This window comes from Suricata suricatta, chromosome 7, assembly GCF_006229205.1.
Source record: "Suricata suricatta isolate VVHF042 chromosome 7, meerkat_22Aug2017_6uvM2_HiC, whole genome shotgun sequence".
NCBI classification, from domain to species: Eukaryota; Metazoa; Chordata; class Mammalia; order Carnivora; family Herpestidae; genus Suricata; species Suricata suricatta.
In genome coordinates this window covers 5,441,991-5,469,953 of record NC_043706.1, presented here as the reverse complement: position 1 = coordinate 5,469,953, position 27,963 = coordinate 5,441,991, and the positions used below count along the sequence as shown (strand labels likewise).

The 27,963-nt window shown below is 46.0% G+C and overlaps 2 protein-coding genes and 1 long non-coding RNA gene across 13 annotated transcripts in view; 1 reads left to right on the top strand and 2 right to left on the bottom strand.

Moving 5' to 3' along the window:
• MRS2 (magnesium transporter MRS2) overlaps window positions 1–22,150 on the top strand; it is a 37,716-nt gene extending 15,566 nt beyond the window's left edge. Inside the window, exons 6-12 of one of the 2 annotated variants that reach the window (XR_003910435.1) lie at window positions 1,550–1,680; window positions 2,160–2,276; window positions 9,166–9,318; window positions 9,554–9,671; window positions 19,538–19,651; window positions 20,092–20,657; window positions 20,748–22,150. Coding sequence is in view for 1 of the 2 variants with exons in the window: in XM_029943434.1 (XP_029799294.1) it covers window positions 1,550–1,680; window positions 2,160–2,276; window positions 9,166–9,318; window positions 9,554–9,671; window positions 19,538–19,651; window positions 20,092–20,196 (738 nt within the window). In the remaining variant the exon portion in view is untranslated. Of the gene's footprint in view, window positions 1–1,549; window positions 1,681–2,159; window positions 2,277–9,165; window positions 9,319–9,553; window positions 9,672–19,537; window positions 19,652–20,091 lie in introns of both variants that reach the window. The other variant, XM_029943434.1, reaches the window with a different exon arrangement.
• On the bottom strand, window positions 1,145–10,392 carry LOC115295513. Of its 6 annotated transcripts, none has more exons than XR_003910440.1 (4): window positions 10,244–10,392; window positions 9,230–9,331; window positions 2,108–2,371; window positions 1,145–1,699 (listed from the first exon to the last, which is right to left on the bottom strand). It is a non-coding gene; the product is annotated as an uncharacterized LOC115295513 (long non-coding RNA). The 6 variants fall into 6 exon arrangements; XR_003910436.1 differs by having other exon boundaries at window positions 1,145–1,663; XR_003910441.1 differs by having other exon boundaries at window positions 1,145–1,663; window positions 9,230–9,310.
• GPLD1 (glycosylphosphatidylinositol specific phospholipase D1) overlaps window positions 22,065–27,963 on the bottom strand; it is a 63,827-nt gene continuing 57,928 nt past the window's right edge. For all 5 annotated transcript variants that reach the window (XM_029943428.1, XM_029943430.1, XM_029943429.1 and 2 more), the window contains 5 exons: window positions 27,162–27,338; window positions 26,685–26,845; window positions 25,558–25,584; window positions 25,403–25,453; window positions 22,065–24,170 (listed from right to left, as the gene is read on the bottom strand). In XM_029943428.1, coding sequence (XP_029799288.1) covers window positions 24,084–24,170; window positions 25,403–25,453; window positions 25,558–25,584; window positions 26,685–26,845; window positions 27,162–27,338 — 503 coding nt within the window. In that variant the 3' untranslated portion in view covers window positions 22,065–24,083. The remainder of the gene's footprint in view (window positions 24,171–25,402; window positions 25,454–25,557; window positions 25,585–26,684; window positions 26,846–27,161; window positions 27,339–27,963) is intronic.

The following is a 27,963-nucleotide window of genomic DNA, read 5'->3' as shown; positions in this document are numbered from 1 at the left end:
TTGAGAGTCCTACTAGGACATTCCCTTAAGCGCATTTTAAGTTGGCTCTCCTTTAACTGTATTCAGGGGTGATAATTCAAAGTATTTAACATTCTGTAGGGTGCCTGGGTGGCTCAGTCGGTTAAGAGGCCGACTTCAGCTCAGGTCATGATCTCGCAGTTCATGGGTTCAAGCTCCACATCAAGCTTTGTGCTGACAGCTCAGAGCCTGGAGACTATTTCAGATTCTGTGTCTCCCTTTCTCTCTCTACCCCTCCCCTACTCATGCTCTGTCTCTCCCTCTCTCTCAAAAATAAACTATAATAAAAAATTTTTAAAAACAATATTTAACATTCTAAATATGATACAAAAGAACATATCGAAGTTTTAAATATATTCAATTTTATTCTGTAACTAAATTGTTTTAAAACCGCATACATGAGATATATAGTTCATATCATTCTAGTACTTTCCACATCACTCCTTGTTTGTACAGTGCTTTGTTTGAGACAGCTAGTGATGCCAGTCTTTGAGATGTAGTTTGATGCAGGAACTGTGTATAATTCTTCTAACGACTCCTCCATTATGCTGATAGTCACTGAGTGTCTGGGGACCCTGTCAGACCCTGTCGGACCCTGAACAAGGGTGGTCACTGGCCTCCTGACCCCACAGATTGTTCATTATCTGTCCTTCCCCCTGTTAGCTTAGTACTGGTCAGGAACTGGCCGCGTGCACCAGTTGGTTCTAGGAGCAAGCTAACCAGACTGAGGGAGGGGCGCAGGGAAAGAACGTGTGCAGTGGGTGAGGACCCAGTGAACCTAGGCCCTTCTCTCCCTCCCTCCCTCTCCTTCTCCCTCCCTCTCCCCTCCGCCCTCCCTCCCTCCCTCTCCCTCCCCTCCGCCCTCCCTCCCTCTCACACACACACACACACACACACACACACACACACACACACACATACACACAGGCTGAGGAAGCTCTCGGGAGCTCATGCTGAGACCGTATATGCTGGGATTAAAGTCATTAACTCGTTTTACTAATTACTGCTTAATTCTGTTACACTTTATGCCACCTTGTGTATCAGTATTTATCCACCGGAATCGCTCTGTCAGTGATTTCCTGCCAAATGCCTGCCATACTTCTATTTACCTGAATAACAGGGATACTTTTGACTTGACACTGATTTATTTTAAAGTCCCAAGTTATGCTTTGGTTTTCAGAAGAATTTGTTACGTAGGAATTTTGAACTGCACTCTGTTAACAGAGAACACGAGTTTCAAATATAGAAGTTGTGTTGTGACCGTAGAACACAGGTTTCCTTTTAGTCTGTCAGTCTTGCGTTCCTTTCATACTGTTTATCGGGGAAGACCTTATGGGAGCTGATTCCCTGTGACAAGTGCAAGCCCCGTGACAACATCACACGTGGTTGTTGAGTCCTCTGATGTCCGTATTCGGGCACTGGCCGTGTTCCCGGCTAGGACAGATTTCTCTGTTTAATCAGAAGATTCACTGACTCTGAGTATTCTAAAAAGATCGTTTTAATTCTTATGAAAGATCATGTCGTTATCTAGATCAGCACTCTTCAGGGGAAACTTGGCGTTTTGCAGCCACTGATCCTTGAGACGTTGGAAGCTTTGGTGGATCCCAAACATTCCTCTGTGGACAGAAGCAAACTGCACATCTTGCTACAAAATGGCAAGAGGTAAATACAGGTGATTTACCTATTTGGGGGGTAGACACAACAGTAAATGTGTTGCATACATTCAAATACAAAATAAGTGTGATTCTTACCTGTTTTAAAAATACCACCGAGGAAATCAATTTGACAATAAAATATTTAAAAAAAAAAAAAATACCACCGAGTCTTGGTAATGGTAATGAGTTACTCTCCACGCCTTCAAAACAGGAAAGTAGCCTTGGTGAGAAGTCGAGCTGAGCAGGTGCACAGACCAGTGTTTGTTGAAAAGTTGTTTTGTAGGAAATGCTGCCTCAGGTCTTTAATGTATTTTTGGTTTTGGAATTGATTCTTAACATGCATGGTAAATATCCAATTTTATTTTTTACAAGTCAGTGTTTACCATCAGTGTATATGTGATCTACCTGAAAGAATACTTTAAAAAGATACTTACAGTGAAATGTGGAAGGTTGTTACTGATCACTTCTATACACCTACTCTTCTAGTCTGTCAGAGTTAGAAACGGATATCAAGATTTTCAAAGAGTCTATTTTGGAGATCTTGGATGAAGAAGAGTTGCTGGAGGAGCTCTGTGTCAGCAAGTGGAGCGACCCGCAAGTCTTGTGAGTGTGTAGTCGTGCTTTGTGCTACTTATTTTGCCGGCATGTGCCTTCTGTCTTCTGCGGGGTGGTTTTTCCCAGAGAACGTAACATTTTCTCTAGAACAGAAAATAGAGGCACCTCTTACCCCGGTTGTTTCACTGTTTCCCCATATGTATTGCATCTTACTCAGCGTGACCAGGATGCTCTGAGTGCACACTGTGCTGGTCTGAGATAAGTATAAACACACCATCACCTTAACTTCAAGGGACTGGCCACCGAAGTGCCCACACATCTCCCCAAACAACTTAACCCAGGGAGCACCGCGGGGGAGAGTGCAGCGAAGGACACGAAGACGCGGATGTGTATTCTGTGTCTTCTGTCGGCTGCTCATTTTACAGACGATTAGAAATCGTTTGCTTTCCCTCTGTGCACTCAAGTTAAATGTCAAATGCACACTCAAATGCTAAGCCTGGTCGGCACCTTCCTACGCACCCTCAACTAAACCCTTTGTGTGGAACACTGCACTGCTAGGGGGTCTGTTCCTGGAGTGTGTGGGGACCGCGCTTTGACCCTAACCCCAGTGCCCCACCTGACCCTAACCCCGCGCTGCGCCTGAGGCTCACTGCTGTCCTACGTGTGAGCCAGCCCCGCGCACGGGCTCTCCCTTCAGCCCTCCAGGGAAATCACGGGATTGGTGTCGCTTCTGTCCTGGCGACTCCCCTAGACAGAGGTCTAACCCTAGCCAAGATTCTGTCCCCATGGGGACCCGAGACCTAGGTCTGAGAACAACACGGACACGGGGCCGAGAAATGGTACGGTCTTCCTCAGCATGGAACGTGGAACATCACCATGACATTTTCAGTGCCCGGCGATGGCTGGATGATGAGTGTCCTGAGGCCCTACCGTAGCCTGGCCCACAGAGGAGGCTAACCCTTAACCCCAAATGCTAACCCTGGTCAGCACCTTCCTACGCGCCTGCCAACCAGCCCTCTGGGTGGAGTTTATAGTTGTTGTTTTCTTAAAGTTTATTGTCCAGTTGGTTTCCATAAAACACCAGTGCTCATCCCCACAATTACCTCCTCCATGCCCACCCCTCCTTCCCCTCTTCCCCACCCCTTCAGCCCTCAGTTTATTTTCAGTATTCAAGAGTCATGATTTGCCTCCCTCCCTCTCCCTATTCCCCCCTTCCCCTCCCCCATGGTCCTCTGTTAAGATTCTCCTGTTACGCTAATGAGTGAAAACATGGTATCTGTCCTTCTCTGCCTGACTTATTTTGCTTAGCATGACACCCTCGATCCATCCACGTTGCTATGAATGGCCATATTTCATTCTTTCTCATTGCCTTGTAGTACTGCATTATATATATAAACCTTATTGGCTTTTTTATTAGATAGTATTTATTTTTTAATATATATAGTTAATTGTCAAGTTGGTTTCCATATAACTCCCTGTGCTCTTCCCCGCAAGTGCCCTCCTCCATGTCCCTTACATCCCTTCCCCCCATCCCTTCAGCCCTCAGTTTGTTTTCAGTATTCAAGAGTCTCTCATGATTTGCCTCCCTCCCTCTCCCTAACTAGTTTTCCCCCCTTCTTTCCCGATATTCCTGTTAAGTTTCTCCTGTTAGACCTATGAGTGAAAATATATGGTATCTGTCCTTCTACACCTGACTTATTTCGCTTAGCATGACACCCTCGAGGTCCATCCATGTTGCAACAAATGGCCAGATTTCATTCTTCCTCATTGCCATGTAGTACTCCATTGTATGGATAAACCACATCTTCTTGATCCATTCATTAGGTGATGGACATTTAGGTTCTTTCCATCATTTGGTTATTGATGAAAGTCCTGCTTTGAACATTGGTGTACATGGGCCCCTATGCATCAGCACTTCTGTATCCCTTGGGTAAATCCCCAGCAGAGCTATTGCTGGGTCACAGGGGAGTTCCACTGATAGTTTTTTGAGGAGCATCCACACTGTTTTCCAGAGCGGCTGCACCAGTTTACATTCTTCCCAGCAGCTTAGGAGGGTGCCCGTCTCTCCACACCCTCGCCAGCATCTATAGTCTCTTGATTTGTTCATTGTAGCCACACTGACCGGCATGAGGTGGTACCTCAGTGTGGTTTTGATTTGTATTTCGCTTATGATGAGTGACGCTGAGCATCGTTTCATGTGCCTGTTGGCCATCTGGATGTCCTCTTTGGAGAAGTGTCTATTCAGGTCTTCTGTCCATTTCTTCCCTGGATTATTCATTTTTCGGGTATGGAGTTTAGTGAGCTCCTTATAGATTTTGGATACTAGCCCTTTATCTGATGTGCCAGTTGCCACTATCTTTTCCCATTCTGTTGCCTGTTAGTTTTCTTGATTGTTTCCTTTGCATTGCAGAAGCTTGTTATCTTGATGAGGTCCCAGTAGTTCATTTTTGTTCTTGATTCCCTTGCCTCTGGGGATGTGTTGAGGAAGAAATACCTGCTGTTGAGGTCAAGGAGGCTGTTTCCTGCTTTCTCCTCTAGGGTTTCGATGGTTTCCTGTCTCACATTCAGGTCCTTTATCCATTTTGAGTTTGTTTTTGTGAATGGTGTAAGAAAGTGGTCTAATTTCATTTTTCTACATGTTGCTGTCCAGCTCTCCCAGCACCATCTGTTAGAGGCTGTCTTTTTTCCATGCGATACTTTTTCCTGTTTTGTCAAAGTTTAATTGGCCATATACTTGTGGGTCCAGTTCTGGGTTTTCTATTCCATTGGTCCATTTATCTGTTTTTGTGCCAATACCATACTGTCTTGATGATGACAGCTTTGTAGTAGAGGCTAAAGTCTGGGATTATGATGCCTCCCATTTTGGTTTTCTTCAATATTACTTTGGCTATTCAGGGTTTTTTGTGGTTCCATACGAATTTTAAGATAGTTTGTTCTAGCTTTGAGAAGAATGCTGGTGCAACTTGGATGGGGATCGCATTGAATGTGTCAATTGCTTTGGGTAATAATGACATTTTAACAATGTTTATTCCAATCCATGAGCACGAAATGTTTTTTCATTTCTTTGTGTCTTCAATTTCCTTCATAAGTTTTCTATAGTTTTTCTTGTACAGATCTTTTACATCTTTGGGTAGGTTTATTCCTAAGTATTTTGTTTTTTCATGCAATTCTCAATGGGCTCCGTTTCTTGATTTCTTTCTGTTGCTTCATTACTGGTGTATAGAAATGCAAGCGATTTCTGTACATTGATTTTTATACCCTGAGACATTGCTGAATTCATGAATCAGTTCTAGAAGGCTTCTGGTGGAGTCCCAGGTTTTCCATGGAGAGTATCGTGTCATCTGTGAAAAGTGAAAGTTTGACTTCGTCTTTGCCAATTCTGATGCCTTTTATTTCCTTTTGTTGTCTGATTGCTGAGGCTAGGACTTCTGGCACTATGCTAAACAACACTGGTGAGAGTGGACATCCCTGTCGTCTTCCTGATCTCAGGGGGAAAGCTCTCAGTTTTTCCCCATTGAGGATGGTCTTATCTGTGGGCTTTTCATAAATGGCTTTTTGATGTTTAAGTTCCTTCTATCCCGACTTTCTTGAGGGTTTTTATTAAGAAAGGGTGCTGTACTTTGTCAAATGCTTTTTCTGCATCGATCAACAGGATTCTATGGTTTTCATCCTTTATTTTGTTAACGTGGTGTATCACATTGATGGATTTGTGAATATTGAACCAGCCCTGTAACCCAGGAATGAATCCCACTTGATCCTGGTGGATAATTCTTTTTATATGCTGTTGAATTCGATTTGCTAGTATCTTGTTGAGTATTTTTGCATCCCTGTTCATTAAGGATATTGGCCTGTAGTTCTCTTTTTGTTGTTGCTGGGTCTCTGTCTGGCTGAGGAATCAAAGTGATATGTGCTTCGTAGAATGAGTCTGGAAGTCTTCCTTCCGTTTCTATTTTTTTGGACTAACTTGAGGATTGATGTTAACTCTGATTTAAATGTCTGGTAGAATTCCTCTGGGAATCCATCTGGCCCTGGGCTTTTATTCAGTGGGAGATTTTTGATAACTGATTTGATTTCTTCACTGGGTATGGGTCTGTTCAGATTTTCTATCTCTTCCCATTTGAATTTTGGTAGTGTATGTCCGTTTAGGAATTTGTCCATTTATTCTAGATTGGTTTGTTGGCATTTAATTTTCCATAGTAATCTTTGGTGATTGCTTATACTTCTGAGGGATCTGTTATAATCCATTTTCCTTCATGATTTTGTCTATTTGAGTGTTCTCTCTTTTCTTTCTGAGGAGCCTTGCTAGAGGTTTATCAATTTTGTTAATTTTTTCAAAAAACCAACTCTTGGTTTCAGTTGTTTTTGTGGATTCTATATTTAATTCTGCCCTGATCCTTATTATTTGTCTTCTTTTGCTGGATTTGGGGTGCTCTTGCTGCTCCCTTTCTAGTTTCCTTAGGTGCTTTGTTCGGTTTTGAGTTTGTGCTTTTTCTAGTTTGTTGAAATATGCCTGGGTTGCAATAAACTTTCCTCCTAGGACTGCCTTTGCTGCATCCCAAAGAGTTTGGATTGTATTTTCATTTTTATTTGTTTCCATGTATTCTTTTAAATTTCTTCTCTAATTGCTTGGTTTGCCCAGTCATTCTTCAGTAGGGTAGTTTTTAACCTCCACATTTTGGGATGTTTTCCAGACTTCTTCCTGTGGTTGATTTCAAGTTTCATAGCATTGTGATCTGAAAGTGTGCATGGTGTGATCTCAGTTCTTTTGTATATATGGAGAGCTGTTTTATGCCCCAGTATGTGATCAATCTTGGAGAATGTGCCATGTGCACTCGAGAAGAAAGTGAATTCCCTAGCTTCAGGATGCAGAGTTCTAAATATATCTATTAATTCAATCTGTTCCAGTGTGCCATTCAGGTCCATTGTTTCTTTAGTGATTTTTTTTTTTTTTTTGGTCTGGTTGACTTATCCATTGTTGCAAGTGGACTATTAAAGTCCCCTGCAATTAGCACATTCTTATGAATCAGGTTGTTTCTGTAATTAGTTGTTTTATGTATTTGGGTGCTCCCAAATTCGGCACATAGATGTTTATAATTGTTAGCTCTTCCTGGTGGAGAGACCCTGTAATTATTATATAATGTCTGTCTTCATCTTACTGTTTTTACTTTAAAGTCCAGTTTGTCCGATAGAAGTATGGCCACTCCAGCTTTCTTTTGGCTTCCAGTCGCATGGTAGATCTTTCACCATCCCCTTACTTTGAATCTGAAGGTGTCTTCAGGTCTAAAGTGAGTCTCATGTAGACAGCAAATAGATGGAATTTGGTTTTTCATCCATTCTGCTACCCTGTGTTGTTTGACTGGAGCATTCAGTCCATTTACATTCAGTGTTATTGAAAAATGTGAGTTTAGATTCATTGTATTCTCTGTAGGGTTCATGTTTGTATTGATGTCTCTGGTGTCTTAGATTCCTTGCTACCTTTCTCTCATACAGTCCCTCTTAGGATTTCTTGTAGGGCTGGTTTGGTGGTGAATTCTCTCAACTTTGTTTATTTGGGAAAACTTTTATCTCTCCTTCTCTTTTCAATGACAAGCTCCGCCTTGATCCAGATCCTGGTCCTGCACTTCAGTGATCCCGCCTGAGATGAGATGTCCTCCCGCTGCCTGCGGGCGGGTTCCTAGCCTGAGATGGAATAGGGGGCGTAAGGGGAGCAGTTTCTCCTGGCTCTGCCTGGGATCAGGGTGCTGAGCCCAAGGAAAGCGCCCCAGCTAGAGAGAAAAGATCTCTCGCCCTCCACCCTGTGGTTACAGATGGGATGATAGGATCCTTCTCCATCCCTGGCCGAAGTTTTTCCTCTTCTCTAGAGACAGCGCTATGAGCGTTTTCAGCCTCTCTCTCTCCCTCATCTCTGTGTGGTTCTGCCTGGAGGGGGCTCCCTCCCCTCTGAGCCTCCAGCTCCTGGCCCATCTTTATCTTCCCCAGTTTGCACTCACGCCCCTATGAGGCTGTCTTAATGGATTCTGTCTCTTTTCCTCCCAAACTCTTGTGGATCAGAGTATTGTGGCTTCAGTCCTTCTTAGATTGATAGATGTAGGAGGGCAAAATGTATAGAGCTCTCTACTTCTCCCCCATCCTGCCTCATCACTAAATGTGTACTTTGTAAGTACTCAGGATATTTGTTTTGGGGTTTTTTTGTAGATGAGTTTTAGAAATTAATGGAGACATCTTTATTATGTCTACAGATTTTTTTAAAGCATTTTGAGACATTAGTTTCCTATATTTTAAAAAGGAAAAACTAAGATTAAAAGGGCTATTATAACAGATATAACAGTAGGAACTTGAACGCACTTGTAACTCTTGTTTGCTTTACTTATTAGGCCAACCTGTGTCTAATATACTTTATAAGTATCTTTCACAGAGCACTTTATTCCTACTTATTCTCTCTGTTGGGGTGGGGAGAGGTGTAATAAAGGGCCACAAGATAATTGTTGACACCATTCAAGAACATTTTTCTTCATATGTGAAAATGACACTTCCTTCTAAGGTAAGTATACATAATGCTCTCTATGTTCATTTGCAGCTTTTAGTTTTACCTGATTTGCACTAATTTGCACTCTTTCAGCAGCATTTACACATCTGGATTTTCCCATAGCTGGGAGTGCATACTTGCAGGGAATCCCATGACTCGGGGCCTTGGAACACAGTGAATGCGGCTAGCCTGCGCAGGGACGGGACCTGTGCCCCCACTTACTCCTGATCGTCCTTGGGGGCACTTGATAGAGCCACTCACACACCAGCCTCAGTCACAGTGCTAGAAAAGACAACAGCCAGTTTTGTCATCGGTAGCTGAATATTATATACGGATTCAGGAAGTTTTTGGTATGAACGAATGATGCATGTATTAGGGGTGCGTTAATTATGTTAATGCTTTTAATTGAAGTGAAAAGAGCAGTGCTGGAATCGACCACGCAGAAGAGATGGAATTGCTGTTGGAAAACTACTACCGATTAGCTGAGGATCTTTCCAATGCAGCTCGGGAACTCAGGGTGCTGATCGATGATTCACAGAGTATCATATTCATCAATCTGGACAGGTGAGAAAGCATTCTGTAAAACAGTAAATACTTAAAAGTAATTCTAAAGTGATAAAGCTTCTAAGGAGCTATCATTTGGGGAGGAGTTACATCATTATCATCTATAAATGCTACAGGGCAGTATGTCCTTTTTTTAAGGTATGGATTTAATCTGTGTGGCCTTTAATAGATTAGTTCATGAATTCACTGTGTATGGTCAGTGGGCCCTTCTCATCTAAGTGTGTGTTTTCTCCAGCCACCGAAATGTGATGATGAGGCTGAACCTGCAGTTGACCATGGGAACCTTCTCCCTTTCACTCTTTGGACTAATGGGAGTTGCTTTTGGAATGAATTTAGAATCTTCCCTTGAAGAGGTGAGACTGCATTTCCATTTTAGGGACTATTTTTTATATTTTGAAGATCACCTTTTAAAATGGATTTTAAGGGGCCCCCCGCTGGCTCAGTTAGTTGAAGGTGTGACTCTCGATCTCAGGGGGTTGGTTCAAGTCCCACTTTGGGTGTAGAGCTTGCTTGAAAACCTTAAAAAAAAATGGATTTCAAAAACAGTCTTAAAATGTACACATCGTGAATTAAAATGTGTACTCTAATTCATTCAAAATTCAAGCAGTGTTTTTAGCCCTGTTAGAACGGAAATATAACTGTAGCCTAGGTTACCTCCAGTTTCTTAAAACCTGGAACCACCCCCCGGAAAGGTTTGACAAAACCGCCCCGCCCCTGAGCGTGGCGTGCAGGATCCCACTGTGCTGCTGGTGGGGCAGGAGCACAGGGAGGCGGTGCTCTGCTGCGAGGCGTGGCCTGCACAGGGTCACCCGGAGAGGTGGTGATCCGGAAGGATCGCGCTGGGCGGAGCCAGGGTGCAGGGTCCCACGCAGGTTCCAGATAATGCAGGGTCACGTGACGCAATAGTGAGCCCGTTGGATCTTACCAGGACGTTCTGGTAAGGCCGATCGCATCGTGAGGCAGTGCTTGTGCAGCATGGCACCGGGAGGAGGCGGTGCTGCAGAACCGCATTGTGAGGGGGGCGCCGGATCGGCCCGTGGCGGTGGTGCCTGTGCGGATCGCCCCATGAGGCCGTGCGCAGGATCCATTGTGAGGCATTGTGGGGGGGGATGCTCTTGCAGGATCCTGCCAGGAGGTGGCAGTAATTCCGAATCCCACAGCGACACGGTGCTAATGAAGGCCTTTTTTCCTAAACCTGATGTGCTGGGCATGGCAGTAAGCTTATTTCAGTCTAGTCACTGCTCTGAAAATCAAAGTGTTCCCCTACTGTATAGATGAGAAAACTGAGGCTCAGGAGAATGAGGTATTTGCTCAGGGGCTCAGTGCTATAGGATGACAGGACCTGAGCCCGAGGCTGGTACTGTGCACTTTGCTGCACTTCCACATTCGTGTAACACTGACCTGCCAGCATTCCTATCATCGTAGCCTTGGGTTTCCAGAAAGTCTCTCACTGTAAGATTTCCAGAAAATAATCTGAATATGCACTCCGCAGTCTCTGGTTCTGTGTCCTGCTTACGTAATCTGTAAGGTCTGTTCCCTTTCCTTTCGCTCATCAGGACACTTTCTGCTTCTAGAAAGTGGTCTGTGAAAGAAGCAAATCTGACGGTCACCCTCGTGTGAAACTGCAGTGGGGTCTGATTGCCCTTAAAGATGCAAGCCCCTGGCCTGCAGGGCCCCTCCTGGTGGTGCCCGCCCGCCGTCCGCCTCTGCCTGGCTGGCTCCTACCGACCTCTCAGGTCAAGGACCGTCGTCACTGAGGCACAGTGTTAGTCATTTTAATGCTCCTTACAGTAAGACATGAAGAAAAGTAAACGCAGTACATTCCTCCATTCGTCCTCTCGGCGCAGGGCCGCTGCCTGTCCTATCGCAGCACTGCGTCCGGCCCTGGGGTCACGGGAGGTAGGGGCGCGTAGGAGCGGACACGTAGTACGTTAAGGAGACGTGCTGTCAAGAAGAGCCAGGCAGAAGGTGAAGAGACGGGCCGGTCAGGGAAGGCCTTCCGGGGAGCTGGCAGTACTGAGGGGGACGGTCTGTGCAGAAGGTGCTCTGGGCACAGTGCTGGCCGTGAGCCCGGGGAGGGAGCCGCGGGTGGACTGGCTGGGGCAGGAATAGGCTGCCCTTCAAGGGGCAGGAAGGCCGGAAGGCACCGGAGCGGGTGAATCAGGAGGAGAGAGGTAGGGGACCGGAGCGGGTGAGTCAGGAGGAGAGAGGTAGGGGACCGGAGCGGGTGAGTCAGGAGGAGAGAGGTAGAGGACCGGGTTGGTTCCGTGCAGCCGAGTGAGGGCTGGGGTGATTTCCGGCGTGCCGGCCATCGGTTCGAGGCCAGGACTCAGCAGTAGCCCTGCGATGGCTCCCGCACGTGCAGGCCTCAGGGTGGAGGGCCCTGCCGAGGTGCGGTGGCTCCGGGCACTCGGCTCCCACAGACCAAGCTTTGCATCACTGCCTCCTCACCAGGTACGCATCCCATCTCTGGGGGTCCTGAAGCACAGCCCAAACGTGTTTTCTAAATGCACAGATGTCAAGGTCTCTGCTCCTGTATAGACAGCTTTGGTGTTGACATGGTCACTGTAGGATAGGGAAAACTTTTTTTTTTCCTTAAGTGAATTTTAGACTCTTCCAAGAATAGTCACAATTCCCATAAATCCTTCACACAACCTCTTCAAACACCAACATTACCTCACATTCACTGTTATTCTCTCTGTGCAACCTTTATTCCTGGAACCACTGGAGAGGAAGCAACAAATGTGATGCCCTTTACCTCTGAGTATTTCAGTGTGTACTTCTCAGTACCTACTTCCTAAAAACATGGGCCTTGTCCTATGTAACCACAGTGCGCATGTCCGAATCGGGAAACGGACATTGAAACAGGGTTATTCTAGGGTCTCTGACCCTATTCGGATTTTGGCGTTTGTTTCAGTTTTGGTGGCATTTGTTTGGAAACACCTTATATTGGATAGTTACCCTGTCTCCTGAGACTCTTTTTTTTTTTTTTAGTAGTTTATTGTCAAATTGGTTTCCATACAACACCCAGTGCTCTTCCCTACAAGTGCCCTCCTCCATCACCACCACCTCTTTTCCCCCCCTCCCCCTCCAACCCTCAGTTCATTTTCAGTATTCAATAGTCTCTCAAGTTTTGCGTCCCTCTCGCTCCCCAACTCTTTCCCTCTTCCCCTCCCCCTGGTCTTCCATTAGGTTTCTCCTGTTCTCCTGCTAGACCTATGAGTGCAAACATATGGTATCTGTCCTTCTCCACCTGACTTATTTCGCTTAGCATGACACCCTCGAGGTCCATCCACTTTCCTACAAATGGCCAGATTTCATTCTTTCTCATTGCCATGTAATATTCCATTGTCTCTATATACCACATCTTCTTGATCCACTCATCAGGTGATGGGCATTTAGGCTCTTTCCATGATTTGGCTATTGTTGACAGTGCCGCTATGAACATTGGGGTACACGTGCCCCTATGCATCAGCACTCCTGTACCCCTTGGGTAAATCCCCAGCAGTGCTATTGCTGGGCCATAGGGGAGTTCTGTGGATAGTTTTTTGAGGTCCTGAGACTCTTTTAATCTAGACCAGTTTTTTAATCTTTGTCTTTCACAACCATGACACTCACAAAGGATACAGATTAGTTATTTGACCCTTGACACCCTTTCTTCATTTTTAGATACTGGTTATGCATTATGTCAGTATGTTCTTATACTGAATTCCATCAGGAGGAGGCACATGATAACGGTTTGTCCCATTATTGGGACCATTCGGTTAGGGTGGCGTCAGCCGACTTTGTCTCCTGTAAAGTCACTGTTTCTGGAATGAAATATCTCCGAGAGATACTCTGAGACTATGTAAAAATCCTGTTGTTCAAATTTTCACCTTCTGGTTTTTGCATTCATCAGTTGACCCAAAACTAATTTCATGCCTGAATCAAATATTACTATGATGGTTACCAAATAACCAAATTTTTTTAAAGTTTTTATTGTAATTCCAGTTAGCATACAGTGTAATATTAGTTTCAAGTGTATAGTGACTCAGCACTTCCGTACATCACCCTGTGCTTAATAAGTGCATCCTGAATCCCCATCCTGTTTCCCCCATGCCCCACCCCCTCCTCTGATGACCATCAGATTGTTCTCTACAGAGCGAGTTTCTCACTTTATCTCTTTCCCCCCCTTTACTTGTTTCTTAAATTCCACATGAGTGAAATCATATATTTGTCTTTCTCTAACTTTTTAACATTTATTTGTTTAGAGAGTGCAAGCAGGCACGGGCAGAGAGAGGGAGATGGAATCCCAAGCAGAATCCACACTGTCAGTGCAGAGCCTGATGCAGGGCTCAGTCTCAGCAACTGTGAGATGATGAGCTGAGCAAAAATCAAGAGAGCCACCAAAGTGCACCATGACTCGTGTGTGTGTGTGTGTGTGTGTGTGTGTGTGTGTGTGTGTGTGTGTAAAAACACATCTTTTGTGTTCATGCATTGATGGACACTTGGGGTTCTTCATTGTTTGTTGTAAATAATGCTAACATAAACATAGGGGTGCATATATTCCTTTGAATTAGTGTGTTTGTATCCTTTGGGTAAACACCCAGCAGTACAGTTGATGGATCGTAGGGTAGCTCTGTTTTTACCTGAGGACCTCCGCACTGTTCTCCACAGCGGCTGCGCCAGTTTGCCTTCCCACCAGCAGTGCAGGAGGGTCCTTTTTCTCCAATCCTCCCCGGCACCAGTTGTTTCTTGTGCTGTTGGTTTTAGCCATTCTGACAGGTGTGAGGTGATACCTCATTGTGGTTTTGATTTGCATTTCCCCCCGAATGATAGGTGATGATTGTCTTTTCATGTGTCTGTTCTGTTGACTATCTGTATGTCTTCTTAGGATAAGTGTGTGTTCATGTCTTCTCATTTTTTAATTGGATTGTTTGTGTTTGGGGTGTTAAGTTAGATCAGTTCTTTCTATATTTTGGATACTAGCCCTTTATCCAATATGTCCTTTGCAAATATCTTCTGCCATTCCATAGGCTACCTTTTAGATTTGTTGATTGTTTCCTCTGCTGTGCAGATTTTTATGTTGATGTAGTCCCCGTTGTTTATTTTTGCTTTTGTTTCCATTGCCTTAAGAGACCTATTTTGAAAGAAGTTGCTGTTACTAGTGTCAAAGAAATTCCTGCCTGTGTTCTCTAGGATTTTTATAGTTTCAGGTCTCACATTTAGGTGCTTAACGCATGTTGACATTATTTCCATTCATAGTGTAAGAAAGTGGTCCAGTTTCATTTTTTTCTTTGGCATTAACTTGTCAGGTTGAGCCAGCACTATTTGTTGAAAAGACTGTCTTCCATAGGAGCTGTATTTCTGCCTTTTCTGTCAAAGATTAATTGACCATATAATTGTGGGTTTATTTCTGGGTTTTTTATTTTCCATTGATGTATGTCTGCTTTTGTGCCAGTACCATACTCTTTTGATTATTACAGCTTTGAAATATAACTGAAGTCCAGAATGGTGATGCTGCCACCTTTTTCTTTTTCAAGATTGCTTTGGCTATTTAGGGTCTTTTGTGGTTCTGTACAGATTTTAAGACTTTTTCACAGAAGTAGAACAAATGCAGTCAGTATTTTGATAGGAACTGCAGTAAATGTGTAGATGGCTTTGGGTAGTATAGACGGTTTGATAGTATTTATCCTTCTAATCTGTGACCATGGAATGTCTTTGCATTTGTTTGTGTCATCTTGAATTTCATCAGTGTTTTATAGTTTTCAGAGTACAGGTCCTTCCCCTCTTTGGGTTTAGTCTAGGAATTTTATCATTTTTTTATACAATTGTAAATAGGATCTTAATTTCTCTCTGCTGCTTCATCAGTGTATAGAAATGCAGTAGATTCCTGTACATTGGTTTTGTACACTGCACCTTTACTGAATTCATGAATCAGCTCTAGCAGTTTTTTTGGTGGGGTCTCTCAGGTTTTCTAGATGTAACATATCATCTGCAAATAGTGGAAGTATTATTTCTTACCAACTTGGATGCCTTTATTTCTCTTCGCTGTCTGATTGCTGAGGCAAGGACTTCTAGTACTATGCTGAATAAAAGTGGTGGGGGTGGACATCCTTCTCTTGTTCCTGATCTTAGATGAAAAGCACTTAGCTTTTCACCATTGAGGATCATATTAGCTATTGGGTTTTCCTGTATAGGCTTTATTCTGTTGAGGTACTTTGTGGAGGGTTATCACAAATGGATGTTGTACTTTGTCAAATGCTTTTGCTGCACCTGTTGAAATAATCAACATGGTTTTTATCCTTTCTTTTGTGGATGTGATCCACACTTGCATCACAGGAATACGTCCTACTTGCTGGCAATAGGTCTTCAAATTCCTATTTCTTCCTGATTGTTTTGGGAGGTTATATGTTTCTAGAAATTTATCTATTTTGTCGGCATATAACTTTTCATAGTACTGTTTTATAATCCTTTGTATTTCTATGACATCACTTTTTGAGAGAGCACAAGCAGGGAAGGGTCAAAGAGAGAGACACAGAATCTGATGCAGGCTCCAGGCTCTGAGCCCAATACTGGGCTTGAACTCACAAACCGTGAGATCATGACCTGAGCCGAAGTTGGACACTTAACCCACTGAGCCACCCGGGCACCCCCATTTTTTATTTTTTAGAGTCCCCTCTCCTTTTCGAAGAGTCTGGCTTAAAGGTTTATCAATTCTGTTGATCTTTTCAAACAACCAGCTGCTGGTTTCATTGATGTATTGTTTATTTTAGTTTCTATTTATTTCTGCTCTATTCTTCCTTTCTCTGGCATTTGGTGGTTGTTTCTAATTCCTTTAGATGTATGGTTAAGTTGTTTGAGATATTTCTTCTTGAAGTAGGCCTGTATTGCTATATAACGTCCCTCTTCACACCACGGTTGCTGTATCCCAAAGATTTGGGACCGTTGGTTTTTCATTTTCATTTGTGTCCCTGTGGTTTTTTTAAATTTTCTTTGATTGCTTGGTTGATTCATTGTTTAGTATCATGTTACTTAACTCCTATGTATTTGTAGTCTTTACAGATTTTTCTTGTGGTTGATTTCTAGTTTCCTAGCACTGTGGTCAGAAAAGATGTGGTATGACTTCAGTCTTTGAGTTTTTTTGAGACTTGTTTTGTGGCCTGTTATGTGATCTGTTCTGGCTCTGGGATGGACTGTTCTGAATATAGCTGTTAAATCCTTTTGGTCCAATGTGTCATTCAAAGCCACCCTTTACCTAGTGACACTGTTTGGATGATCTGTCCATTGGTGTTAGAAGTCTCCTACTGTTACTGTATTGCCGTATCGATTACTTCGTTGGCTATTAACTGTGTCATGTATTTGGATGCATCTGTGTTGGGTACATTAATATTTACAATTGTTATATCTTGTTGGACTGTTTGCTCTATGATTATTGTAGCATCCTTTTATTCAAGTATTTGTTTTAAAACTTATTTTTTTCGGGGCACCTGGGTGGCTCAGTCGGTTAAGCGTCTGGCTTCAGCTCAGGTCATGATCTCACAGTCCATGGGTTTGAGCCCCACGTCGGGCTCTGTGCTGGCATCTAGCTCAGAGCCTGGAGCCTGTTTCACATTCTGTGTCTCCCTCTCTGTCTCTGACCCTCCTTTGCTCGTGCTGTCTCTGTCTCAAAAATACGTTAAAAAATTTTAATGTTTTTATTTATTTTTTCATCTAAGCATTGCTACCCCAGCTTTCTTTTCCCATCCATATGCATGATAAATGTTTTTCCATCCCTTTGCCTTCACTCTGTTGGTGTCTTGAGGTCTGAAATAAGTGTCTTGTAGGCAGTATACTGATGGGTCTTGGTTTTCTGTCCATTCTGTCACGCTATGTCTTTTGATTAGAGCATTTAGTCCATTTACATGTAAAGTAGTTATGGATTAGGCATGTACCTTTTGCCATTTTGTTACTTGGTTTATGGTCGTTTTTGTAGTTCTGTGTTCTGTTCTTCCCTTCCTCTTCTCTCAGTTGGCTTTCTGTAGTGATACACTTGGAATCCTTTCTCTTTCCTTCTTGCATATCCACTACTGGTCTCTGATTGGTGGTTGCCATGAGGTTTGAAACAACCTCTTGCACATACAGCACGGTTGAACCATCCTCTCCTCTCCCACACCTTAGGTATATGGCGTCATACTTTACATCCTTCTATCTTGAGTCCCTTGATTGGTTTTTACAAACATATTTACTTCTGCTTCTGTTTCCTTCTCTTCATACGCAGTCTTTGTAAGGCTGGGTTTGTGATGGTAAATTCCTTACACTTACTTGTCTGAGAAAGTCTCTCTCTCCTGTTCTGAATGACAGCCTTGCTCGATAGAGCCAGTTTGGCAGCCCTTTTTTCCTTTCATCACTTTGAATAGATCCTGCCACTCCCTTCTTCCCTGCAGTTTCTCCTTAAATTTAGCTGATAGCCTTATGGGTTTCCTTTGTATTTAACTTTCTTCTTTTCTCTTGCTGCTTTTAATATCCTCTTTCTCACCACTTCTTGCCATTTAATGACCCTGTGTCCTGGTGTGGACCTCGGTTGATTCTGCTGCTTCTATGCTCTCTCTCTCCCCTGGGCTGTTTCTTGTGTTGGCTCTTTAAAGGTGGTCAAGAAGAAAGAAGAATCCCAAGCAGGCTCCACACTGTCAGCACAGAGCCTAGCATGGGATTCAAACACACCAAACCATAAGATCATGACCTGAGTCAAAATCAAGAGTCAGATGCTCAACCAACTGAGCCACCCAGGCTTCCATACCTGCTGACTTTTTAAATTCCAGGTTTTAAGTCCTGCTGATTTTAAGAATTTAGCCCCTGTGGTTTGCAAAGCCAGTGTTCTGTGGATTTCTGCCCGTGCAGGCTCGCCGTGTGAGGGTCTGTTTCTCTCCCCTCTGCTGTGCCAGCTGGTTCCTCCCTCCGTGCACAGCCCCCACCCTGTCTCCACCGTCCTTACCCTCTTGGATGTGGCCTCTTCTCCACATTTACTTGCAGAGTCTGTTCTGCCCGTCTTCGGGTCAGTTTCTGGGTTACTAACACCGTCGGTGTTGTCAGCTGTGTCCTGGGAGGGGGAACCTGGGGTCCTCCTCCTGCACCGCCTTCCAAGCGCAGCTTCTCAGCGTCGTGGAACTCCGAGCTTGGCCGGAGCGTGGCCTGCCTCTCGAGCTGATCACATTGGGCATTCCCAGATGCTGATCCACTGGTGGATTGCAGACCCAGTATCGGTGGATAGCATACAGTAATAATCTGTATGCTCAGTCTCGTTTAAACATAACTTTTACCTAAGAAACTAGGGCCCTTTCTTTGGATAACTAGAAACGTGTTTGCTGGAAGTTAACTCTTTAGCACTTGTCTTCCTGATATCGTCTGAGTTCATGTTCCATCCAGGGGGTGGGTTTCTCCTTCATGTGGGTATGACTTTCTGTTGGTGACAGTTGATCATTTGTGTAACAGAACTACCTGGGGACAGGCGAGGTTCTCGGTCTCCGGCGGGAACCAGGCCGTGGTTGATAACCAACTAACGACAGAGCTGTAGCTGGGACCCCTTCCCTGGGGGACAGGAAGCATCAAGTCTGGTTCTGTACACTGAGGCACTGCACTGCAAAAGTATGACAACTTTGAAAATGACATTGAAGGAAAATGTTTACCATGACCTGGAGCTTCCCACACTCCCTTGGTTCATGATGCCTTTAGTGTCTTCTCATAGCATCACTAGCCCAAAAGGTTTTTTTTGATTATGTTTTTGTGAGGTTTACTTACAAGTTTTTATGAAGTAGTTAGGGCAGACAACTTCTGAGTAGTTGTTCTCATAGTACATTGCATGTGTCGCTGTGTTTCTCTTAAAAACGATATTGGAAGTGTTGTGATAGCCAGGACCCCGCAGCTCAGTTTGGGAACTTAGCGTACGCATCCTGTGTGTGTAACTGTTCAGATTTGTAGGCATGTAAACAAAGACTGGAAGGAAACACACAGTAGAGGTTATGTTTGGCTTATAGATTTTAAAGTATTTAAACCCTTTTAAATCATGTTGTTTCCCTTCTCATTTATTCCTGATTCTTGGGCCTCTGGGTGTGGTCACGGCTTGTTCTTAGGTCCTTCCTACAGGAGAGAGCCGGACAGACAACAGGCTTCTTTTAAACTCTGGGGCAAGAATAGTGAGGGAAATTCTGCTGCTAAGGAACCTAGCCCTCGTGACTGAAATTACCTGTGTGTTCTCTTTTAGGACCACAGGGTGTTCTGGCTGATTACAGGAATCATGTTTATGGGAAGTGGCCTCATCTGGAGGCGTCTGCTCTCCTTCCTCGGACGACAGCTCGAAGCCCCTTTGCCTCCTGTGGTAGGTGGGCGGGAGGGCTGGCTCGCAGGCTCTGTGACCCTGAGCACGTTACTTCATCTCTCTGAGCCTCCCTCAGTTTCCCCCTCTGCCGTCTAACGTGCTCGTGGGAAAACTAAGTAATATAAGTAAAGTACCTGTCAGCGCAGTGCCTGGCACAGGCAGCAAGTTAGAAGTCCGGGTTGTGTGCGCAGCAGCGTTAGCAGTTCTGCAGGCCTTGGCCTTGTCCCAACCCCGCCGGAGAGGGAGACGGCGTAGTGTTCTGACGAACATAGGCGGGTGCCCTTCCTTCCCTCTCTGCTCCTTGCTCCCACCAGGAGCGAGTACTGAGGCGCGGCTCCAAGGCTTGTAGCCCTCCCTCATGCGGCAGTTACTTCTCATTTTACTAGTGGCTTTTCTTTTAAGACGCCAACTAAAATGACTAATTTTCCTGCTTTATTTAGATGGCCTCTCTACCCAAAAAAACCCTTCAGGCAGATAGAAGCATGGAAATGAAACACAGCTTCCGGCCTGACGGATTAAGCAGGAGTGTCCTGACAAACCGTTAAAGACATCAACTTGCTACAGACTGGATGATTTTATGGTAGTTACAAGAAACTTGATAGATTTTTCTTTACAGAATCAGAGAGTTGAGAAAGAATCACTGATGCTTAAATTATAATGTCTGATACAAATATTAGGGCACTCACAATACTAGGACTTAATTGCATTTTCAGCATTGAGTAAAGCAGCAAAATACTTGCTTTGTAAAAGGCCAAATTCTATCTTCCACAAACTGAAAAAGCTGTTTCTAGAGACCTGATGTGAGACATGGAGAGACTGACTTATACGCATCAAGGGAAGATACATCTGAACACTTGCTTTATTCTTGGTAAACAGATCGTGATAACCACTAAATAAAGATATTGGGGGACTTACTCTAAGAGTTGCACACCTGCCTCACCCACGGTGACGAGCGCGGAGCGGCAGCAAGTTCGCAAGAGCACGGTTCCCTGGGCGGACTGGAAAGGTGGGAAAATATCTGTACCCTTAAGACAGACGCGGAAAGTTTGTGCTTTAAAATCCGTCTTGTCTTGTATTTGCCTCCTTTTTATATAAGGTGACTAAAAAGGGAAGGATGGAGTAGCAGCTTCCATGGATTCCAGGTTCAAGAAAGTGAAATCCCGACGAACTGGAACTAGTTTTCTCTGCCTGGCTGTAATTACAGCCTTGGGAAAGAGTGTGGAAGAAAACCGTTCCCCGACTCTAGACAGAGGGGGCAGCTCAGCCACCCCCGAGAAAGAACGTGCACGAAGCCGAGTCAGTCTGTGTGCCCGCACCTCAGAAGCTGACGGACAGGCTTCCTACAACCAGAAGGTAGATAAACTTCAGAAGTGTGAGACCTTTTTGTCTTCAGTCACGTTGGGATTCAAAACCGGCTAATATTTGTAAGTCTCACAGTTGCTATCCTACTTACCATCTTAACTACCATTGTTAGATTTTCTGGAGGTTAAATACCGTTATGCAGTAGAACACTAGGGCTTTTCTTCCCTTCAGAAGTAACGTGGAAGATTCCAGAGTGTCCAGAGATGTTGGGGTTACCTGACACTATCACAGGATGTCCCATGAGGAAGTTCAGGAGTCCATCTACCAAGTGGTTTGGGGATAGGAATAAAAATACTGTTCCAGGAGCTGATTTGAAAGAAAAACAGATGAAGCTGTAAGTTTTTCCCATTCCCAGGTTTGGTTACAAAAGCCTTTAGAGGCAGAGGATAGAGTGGCGGGCGCTGGGCTGGGCTCGGGCCCTGAGTGGGGTGTGGGTGGCTGTCTAATGGCCTAAATCTGGGAAGTGAGTTTCAAGAGCACGTCTCTCCAATAGTGCTTGGAACTCACGGGACGCGCTTTGGCCTACCTCGGAGTGCCTGCTGCCCATCCCGGGCTAGCGCTATAAAGGGGGCTATAAATGTTAGAAACCCAGAGGACTTTATTCTGCCTGAGAGCAGGCACAGAATAGAACTTTGGCCTTTTTCCTTTTTGGTGTGACTTAGTTTGCAGACTTGGGTAAAATAATTTTTTTTGATGAGTCCTCTTTTTTCAATAAAAGGGAAAGGGAAATGCAAGTACCTCCTAAGTCTGCAGCGAAGTCACTGATCGTTTCAGGTTCTCGAAGGTGCTTAGATCAAAGGGAATTTCAAAATGTCAGTTCTGCTTCGCTGACACTAAATAAGACAGTCGATACTGAAAATACACGAAGTTAAGTGGTTTTAAATGTTGAAATAGACTGAGCACAAACTATTTGTAAACAAAATGAATACCAAGCACATGGTTACGCAGGCAAGCAGTCTTCTCGCCTGTTTAGCAAGTTCAAGGAACGATGTTCTTCAGAGACTGTCCATTTCTGGAAGGCCTCTAAGAAAATGCAGCAGAAAATAGCATCTTAAGATGACATCTGAACACTTGCTTTATTCTGGGTAAACAGATCGTGATAACCACTAAATAAAGATATTGGGGGACTTACTCTAAGAGTTGTACACAGCTTTATTTTTTGGAATTGCAATCTTAAACGCTTTAAGTTCAGGATTTACTTGCATTACTTCAGTGGTACCTGTGGAGGCGGCGCGTGGACGGCGCGCGGGCTGGGGTGCTCAGACCGGAGTGCAGCCCCGGCCTCCAGCCCGCGTTAGAGCTGTGGGTCAGAGGCATGAAACCATTCTGCTCTTGAAGCAAGTTGTTATACATACAGGTGATAGAAAAATAAAACATGTACATACTTGCAACTTGATATCTTAAAATAGAATGGAGATAATCTCTCATTAACACAAATCTGAATGTAATAATTAAAACCCTACGAGGTGTTATCATTTCTGTTGTTTTGCATTTCAGAGTCCTGTGCTGAGAACTACAGGTAATACTCAGTGGGGTGAGAACATAGCCATGTAACACAATAACTCTATGCCAGGTTGACTTTCAACAGCAGGAATACAAATTGGCACTTCTGAATATGGGGTTAGTAGGACTAAATATACTATATAAAATCCTATAGGAAAACTTGCCTCCAACCATATAAATTTTAACCTTCTCCACCAGGTGCTCGCTATCTGGTATGTTTAGACATTAAGAATGTAAATCATTAGGGCCTGTGTTGAACCACGATTTTTATCAGTGAACGGTGGACACTTTGCACAGCGTGGACAGCAGAAAGGTGCGCGCACACACACGTCTGGAAAGGCCCAGTACTACACGGTGTCTGTGCTACACCTGGACTTCTCCCCTTGTATTACAGTCAACTAAGTTCTGGCCCCTAAAGGTAAATTTCCCTTTAACTAAAAATAATAATTCACATAAGGAGAGCTACCCATAATTGTTATCCAAAGAAACCAAATGGTGTTTGTGCTTTTTGCTGGTCCCTGGGGAACCATGCAGCCGGCATACCTCTTTAGGGAAGGTGACAGTTGGAGTCGTCCAGAGGTGACTGTGTCCTGTTGTTTCCCCGTAGGTACTCATCTGGGCTCACAATTAACTCTCGTAGCTTTCCCTGGGTTTCTAATTCGACTTTTACTCTGCCGCTGGATGCCTGCTTCTTTGGACCAGTCTCTACTCCGCCTCCCAGCAGCTGAGAAGGGTTCTTGTCACTACTCACTAGTGCTCTTCCCTGTTACAGACTCAGTAAGTAGTGAAGCTCGAAGCCTGTGGTAGACGCACTGCAGGGCCAGCGGATGAAAGCTCGAGACCCAGCCCAGGGACCAGACAGCCCACGACTGACTGGCGTCCCTCCTGTCCGTCCCGGCAGCGGCCGCTGGCTCAGGCCGGCCCTGCTCTGTCTGCACTGCGTGTACCCACTTCATGCCCCAGCGGCTCCGCTCGGGAGGCCCTAGAACGAGGGGAGGGGCCCTCCTCCACTGTCAGCACGGCCGCTTCTAACAAGCACTTGAGGGCATTACAAGGTGAGGTTTTAGTCTCATATTTATCCTTCACTGTAGGAGACACTGAAAGTGCAGTGATCCTTACAAGAAGGGCCCAGATCACTTACAACAGGTGTCCCTGGAGTTGTGGTTACCCTTCACCCCCTTACTTCTCACTGAGCTAAGTTCTTTCCCATATACTATGCTAGTTCACTGATTAGAGGGGGGGTCACCATTTTTAAGAGGACATTTTTAGGAAGAGAAGTGCCAGAGGTTTTCCTAAGAGATAGCCACAGCGAGGTGTTTCCAGGCATCAGAAAGACCTCGCTAGTCACGTGAAGGGGAGGGACGTCGGACAGGTCGAGCACAGGCACTAATGGGGGTCAAGGACATGCAAGGGAAGCAGGGACTGAACCTCTGGAAGGGGACGCGGAGCACCTGTCGTCACCTCCTGCCATGCAGTCCCTGCGCCCAGGGCTCCCTTGTCCACCAGAATGCCACCCCTGGAGACAGTGGCACAAGAGGGCGCAGAGCAGGAAGCCGAAGGGAAGCCCTTAGTCTCCGCCGAGGCTGTAGACGTGAAGGGCCCCAGAGAGCCGGGCTCCCAGGGAGCTCCTTCCAGCGGCGACGACAACTTGGTTCTGAGGAGGACACAAAACGGGCATTTGTAGCGCCTCAGAGCTTCTGCCGGAAGCCAGGCACCAAGTCGTGCTCTGGTGCTCAGACGCTGCTTAAATCCCACGTTCTCAGCTGTGCAGGTTCAGGGCACCAGGGCTGAGGAAGGCCAGTCCCTTCTCTGGGGGCAGCCTGGCCGCTTGAAACCGTGCAGGAACCAGCCTTCACAAGTGTCCTCAGAGCTGCAACCAGCGTGTAAGCGTTTTCACGGGGGCAGGTCTACGTGCTGGGAGCCTGGACTGATCCTGACAAGCGGGTCGGGGTCTAACTGGCCAGAGCAGGTGCACTCGGGAAACAGCCCGGCCTCCCGTGCGTAGTTCACCTTCACTGCACAGGGACTCCGGAAACAGTGCTGACAGCCAACACTTACTGACCCTTCTCCCCGGGCCCTCACCACCCCGCCCTGCGCCTGTCTTTTCTAGGCCCCAGGGTCAAAAGGAAAGATATTTTCCTTCTCTTATCTATGGAAGTATTTACTCCATTTGCCTGCAGTGGAGCTGTGAACTTAGTCTCCCTTTCGGGCCTCCCTTCCTGCCTCCCGTCCCTCTAGGCCACCTTCCTCTCTGCCCGCCTGCCATCAGAGGGGACACGTGTTATGTCTCTACCTCAATCGACAGTGGGTACCGGCAGGGACGGGGCTTGTGTGTGCCCTGTCCTGACTCTGGCTTCACGCTCACAGGCTTCGGACTCCTGAGTCCGTAAACGGTCCCTGTGACCAGCCATCTTTAAGCTTAGCCCATGTCCATCTCTACATGTGCACACGGGTGTGTCCCGGAGGCCGGAAGAAACCACGCCAGCGCAGTAACCGAGGCTATCTGCCGTGGCAGGGTTTGCAAACTCTGGAAGGGCCCAGATAACGCCTGCTTGAGGCTTCGGGGGCCATCCAGCTCTGAGACCGTTAATCAACCACCACTGCTGCCGTAGAGACAGAGGAGCAGCCAGGAAGCCTGGGTCCGGGCAGGTCCTGGCCTTCCAACCATTTAAACTGTAAGGCTCATTTTTAGTTCATGGTCTGTGTGAAACTAGTCCCTCGGCTGTAATTTGCCCGCCCAGCCCTGAGGGTTGAGTGGGAAAGTGATGGCCAGTGTCTGGATGTTCTTTGTGTTCCTTTTTCAAATAAAACCTAAAAGATAAAAGACCATCCCCACCCCACCTCCAGCCTTAGGATATAAATGTCAGGAAGATAGTCTATACCCACCTTGTCTTTCGACCTCACGGTGATCACAGAGCTCCCAAACCTTGAACTTGCCTGTAAAACAGTGGTCACTTGAAAACCTACCATAACATGTTATAGTTTAAGGGAAAGGGCAGCTCTGTGGCTTCGCTTCCTTCGTTCCTTCTGGACATACTTACTTCAGGAGAAATCAGGACGTACTGAGCCTGAAAGGAAGAGGGGAGACGGTTACTGCTGATGTGGGTTTTAACCCCGCCTCCTGCAGCGCCACCCCCACATTCTAGAGGGGCCCTCAGTGTGTGCGTGCTCTTTGACCCCAGGAAGTCCACTCACAGGAGTGTAGCTCAGGCAGACAGACGGACAGAAGTGTTCACCTACAGCTAGCCACATCCGTAGTATAGCAGGGAAACAAAACGGACTACGGGACTACAGCTCAGATAACGTGTACGTGACCTGTGTGCGCCCGCGCATGAACGAGGCAGCCGGGCACCGCACTCAGACTAGAAGGCCTGGGAAGGGGGCGGTATCAGCAGGGAAGAGCAGGTCACAGGCCGGTGTACGTGGTCACGGCTGTCTGTAACCTCTGTCCCCACACCCTGCCGTGGTGCAGAGCGTCCGCCAGGGTCCACCCCTGCTGCAGGGCCCTGGCCTGCCCCCTCCTAGCACCTTCCTCGCAGACCTTCGAGGCCTTCGCCTGGCACAGGACCTGCTTCCTAGCTTTGCGGGGCTTAAAGAAGTGGCGGAGAGGGAGACCGATCCATCAAGGGTTAGCGCCGTGCTAGGAACAGAGTAAATGCACAGGAAAGGGCAGCCATTAAACCCACAGAAAAGCATACGAGAAGGTTACACCTCAGGAGGTTAACAGGCATAGAGGATTTGTACCACTTGTAGTTCCTAAAATTTTTACAATGAACTTTACTTTTGCAATTAAATAAGGTTGTTTAAATTTCAAAATGGTGTTTTAGGGCCAGGGAACTTAAAAAAAAAAAAAAAAAAAAAAAAAAAAAAGCCCACCTGAAAAAAGGGATAAAGTAGTGAAACAGGAAACAAAAGAGTGGGCATTTTGATGGGATCCCAGGGGGCTGCTGGGAGCCCTAACCAAGCAGGGCAGGCCGGGACCAGAGCCAGCGGGACCCCACGGCCACCTGGACTTGGACCCACGCCACACAGGCAAGTGATTGTGTCCCGGCGGCCGGACAGCACAGGCAGACGCCGGAAGCGTCCGCAGTAGACACAGAGTCACCAGGCACCCGCAGGCGACCTCCTTTCCCAGCGGGGCCCAGGAGTCCGTACGGGGACATGTTACCTTTTCCTCAGGACACGGAGAGGCCCAGGATCTGCATTTGCCCGTCACGTCACCGAAGGCCGTCTGTTTGCCATTGTACACGTACACCCGGCCGTCTTCCCCTCCCAGCAGCCCGGAGGTGACATCCGTTATCCGCAGCGGGGCCGCCACCAGGATTTCATCTGCAGACGACGGGAATCAAAACTGGGTCCTCGCCCAGCCTCCCACAAGGCCCAGGGGTGCCCCCCTTAAATTGTCTACCCTGTTTCTTCCCAGCACAGTGAAGGCACTGGTTCCCAGTTTATCATTCATCAACAAAAACTGATGTTCGTGTAGAACATTCTCTTGGCTCTGGTGTTACCAGACTTGAAAATCTATTTAAAGGCCCTGGGCCACTGAGCTGTCCATGATGAGGGCAGACCCTAGATGATCCACTGAGGGGACCGGTCTGATGACTGGGGACCCAGTTCCGGGCCAGAGGCCCTGTTCCTTTCCTACCTAAGCCGTCGCCATCCAGGTCACTCAAGTGCAGAACGCCACCAAAGCGGGAGAAGCGGCGGTCTCCGCTGAAGGTGCTGAGCAGAGGCGGCTGCGTGTCCCGTGTCAGTTCATACATCCGAGTGGTTCCACCCTGGTGCAAGGTCATGGTCAGGAACGCCATTTTAGACTTCTCGTCTGAAACAAACCAGGGCACAGTAGTGTCTCTGCCATCGCAGGAATGGAGAGAAGGTGTCAAGTACTGAGTGGAGGCCTCTCCTCACTTCAGTCTCCTGAACCTCAAGTGACACGATTGCTCAGAAGCAATCTGTGGGATGGGGTTCCTGGAGGCTTACTGTGACCCAGGCAACATGTCCATGAACAAGTGCAGCCTCATGTCAGTTTCTACTCAGTATTGTGTGGAGTCGACTACAGTAAAACCTTGGATTGTGAGTGACTAGTTTTGCAAGTGTTCCGTATGATGAGCAAACATTTCTAATAAATTTTAACCTGATAAATGAGCGATGTCTTGCAATAGGAGTCACTGAAAGTCACATGATCACAACAGAGCCAATGGTTCTTGAAATTTGCTTTGACGCATACAAGTGCTTTGGATTAGAGGCATTTCCAGAATTCATCATGCTCACAAACCAAGGTTTTACCATGTTTTCTTGGACAACCTTCCCTCATGCCCTTGTTCACAGCCAACTGTCAACTAGAACCAGTTGAAAGCTCAAAGCAGAGCCAGGAATAGCGGTGGGAAATAACAGGGGAAAAAAGGGAAGCAGCCAGCACTTCAAAAGGCTCAGCAATCTGAGATCTT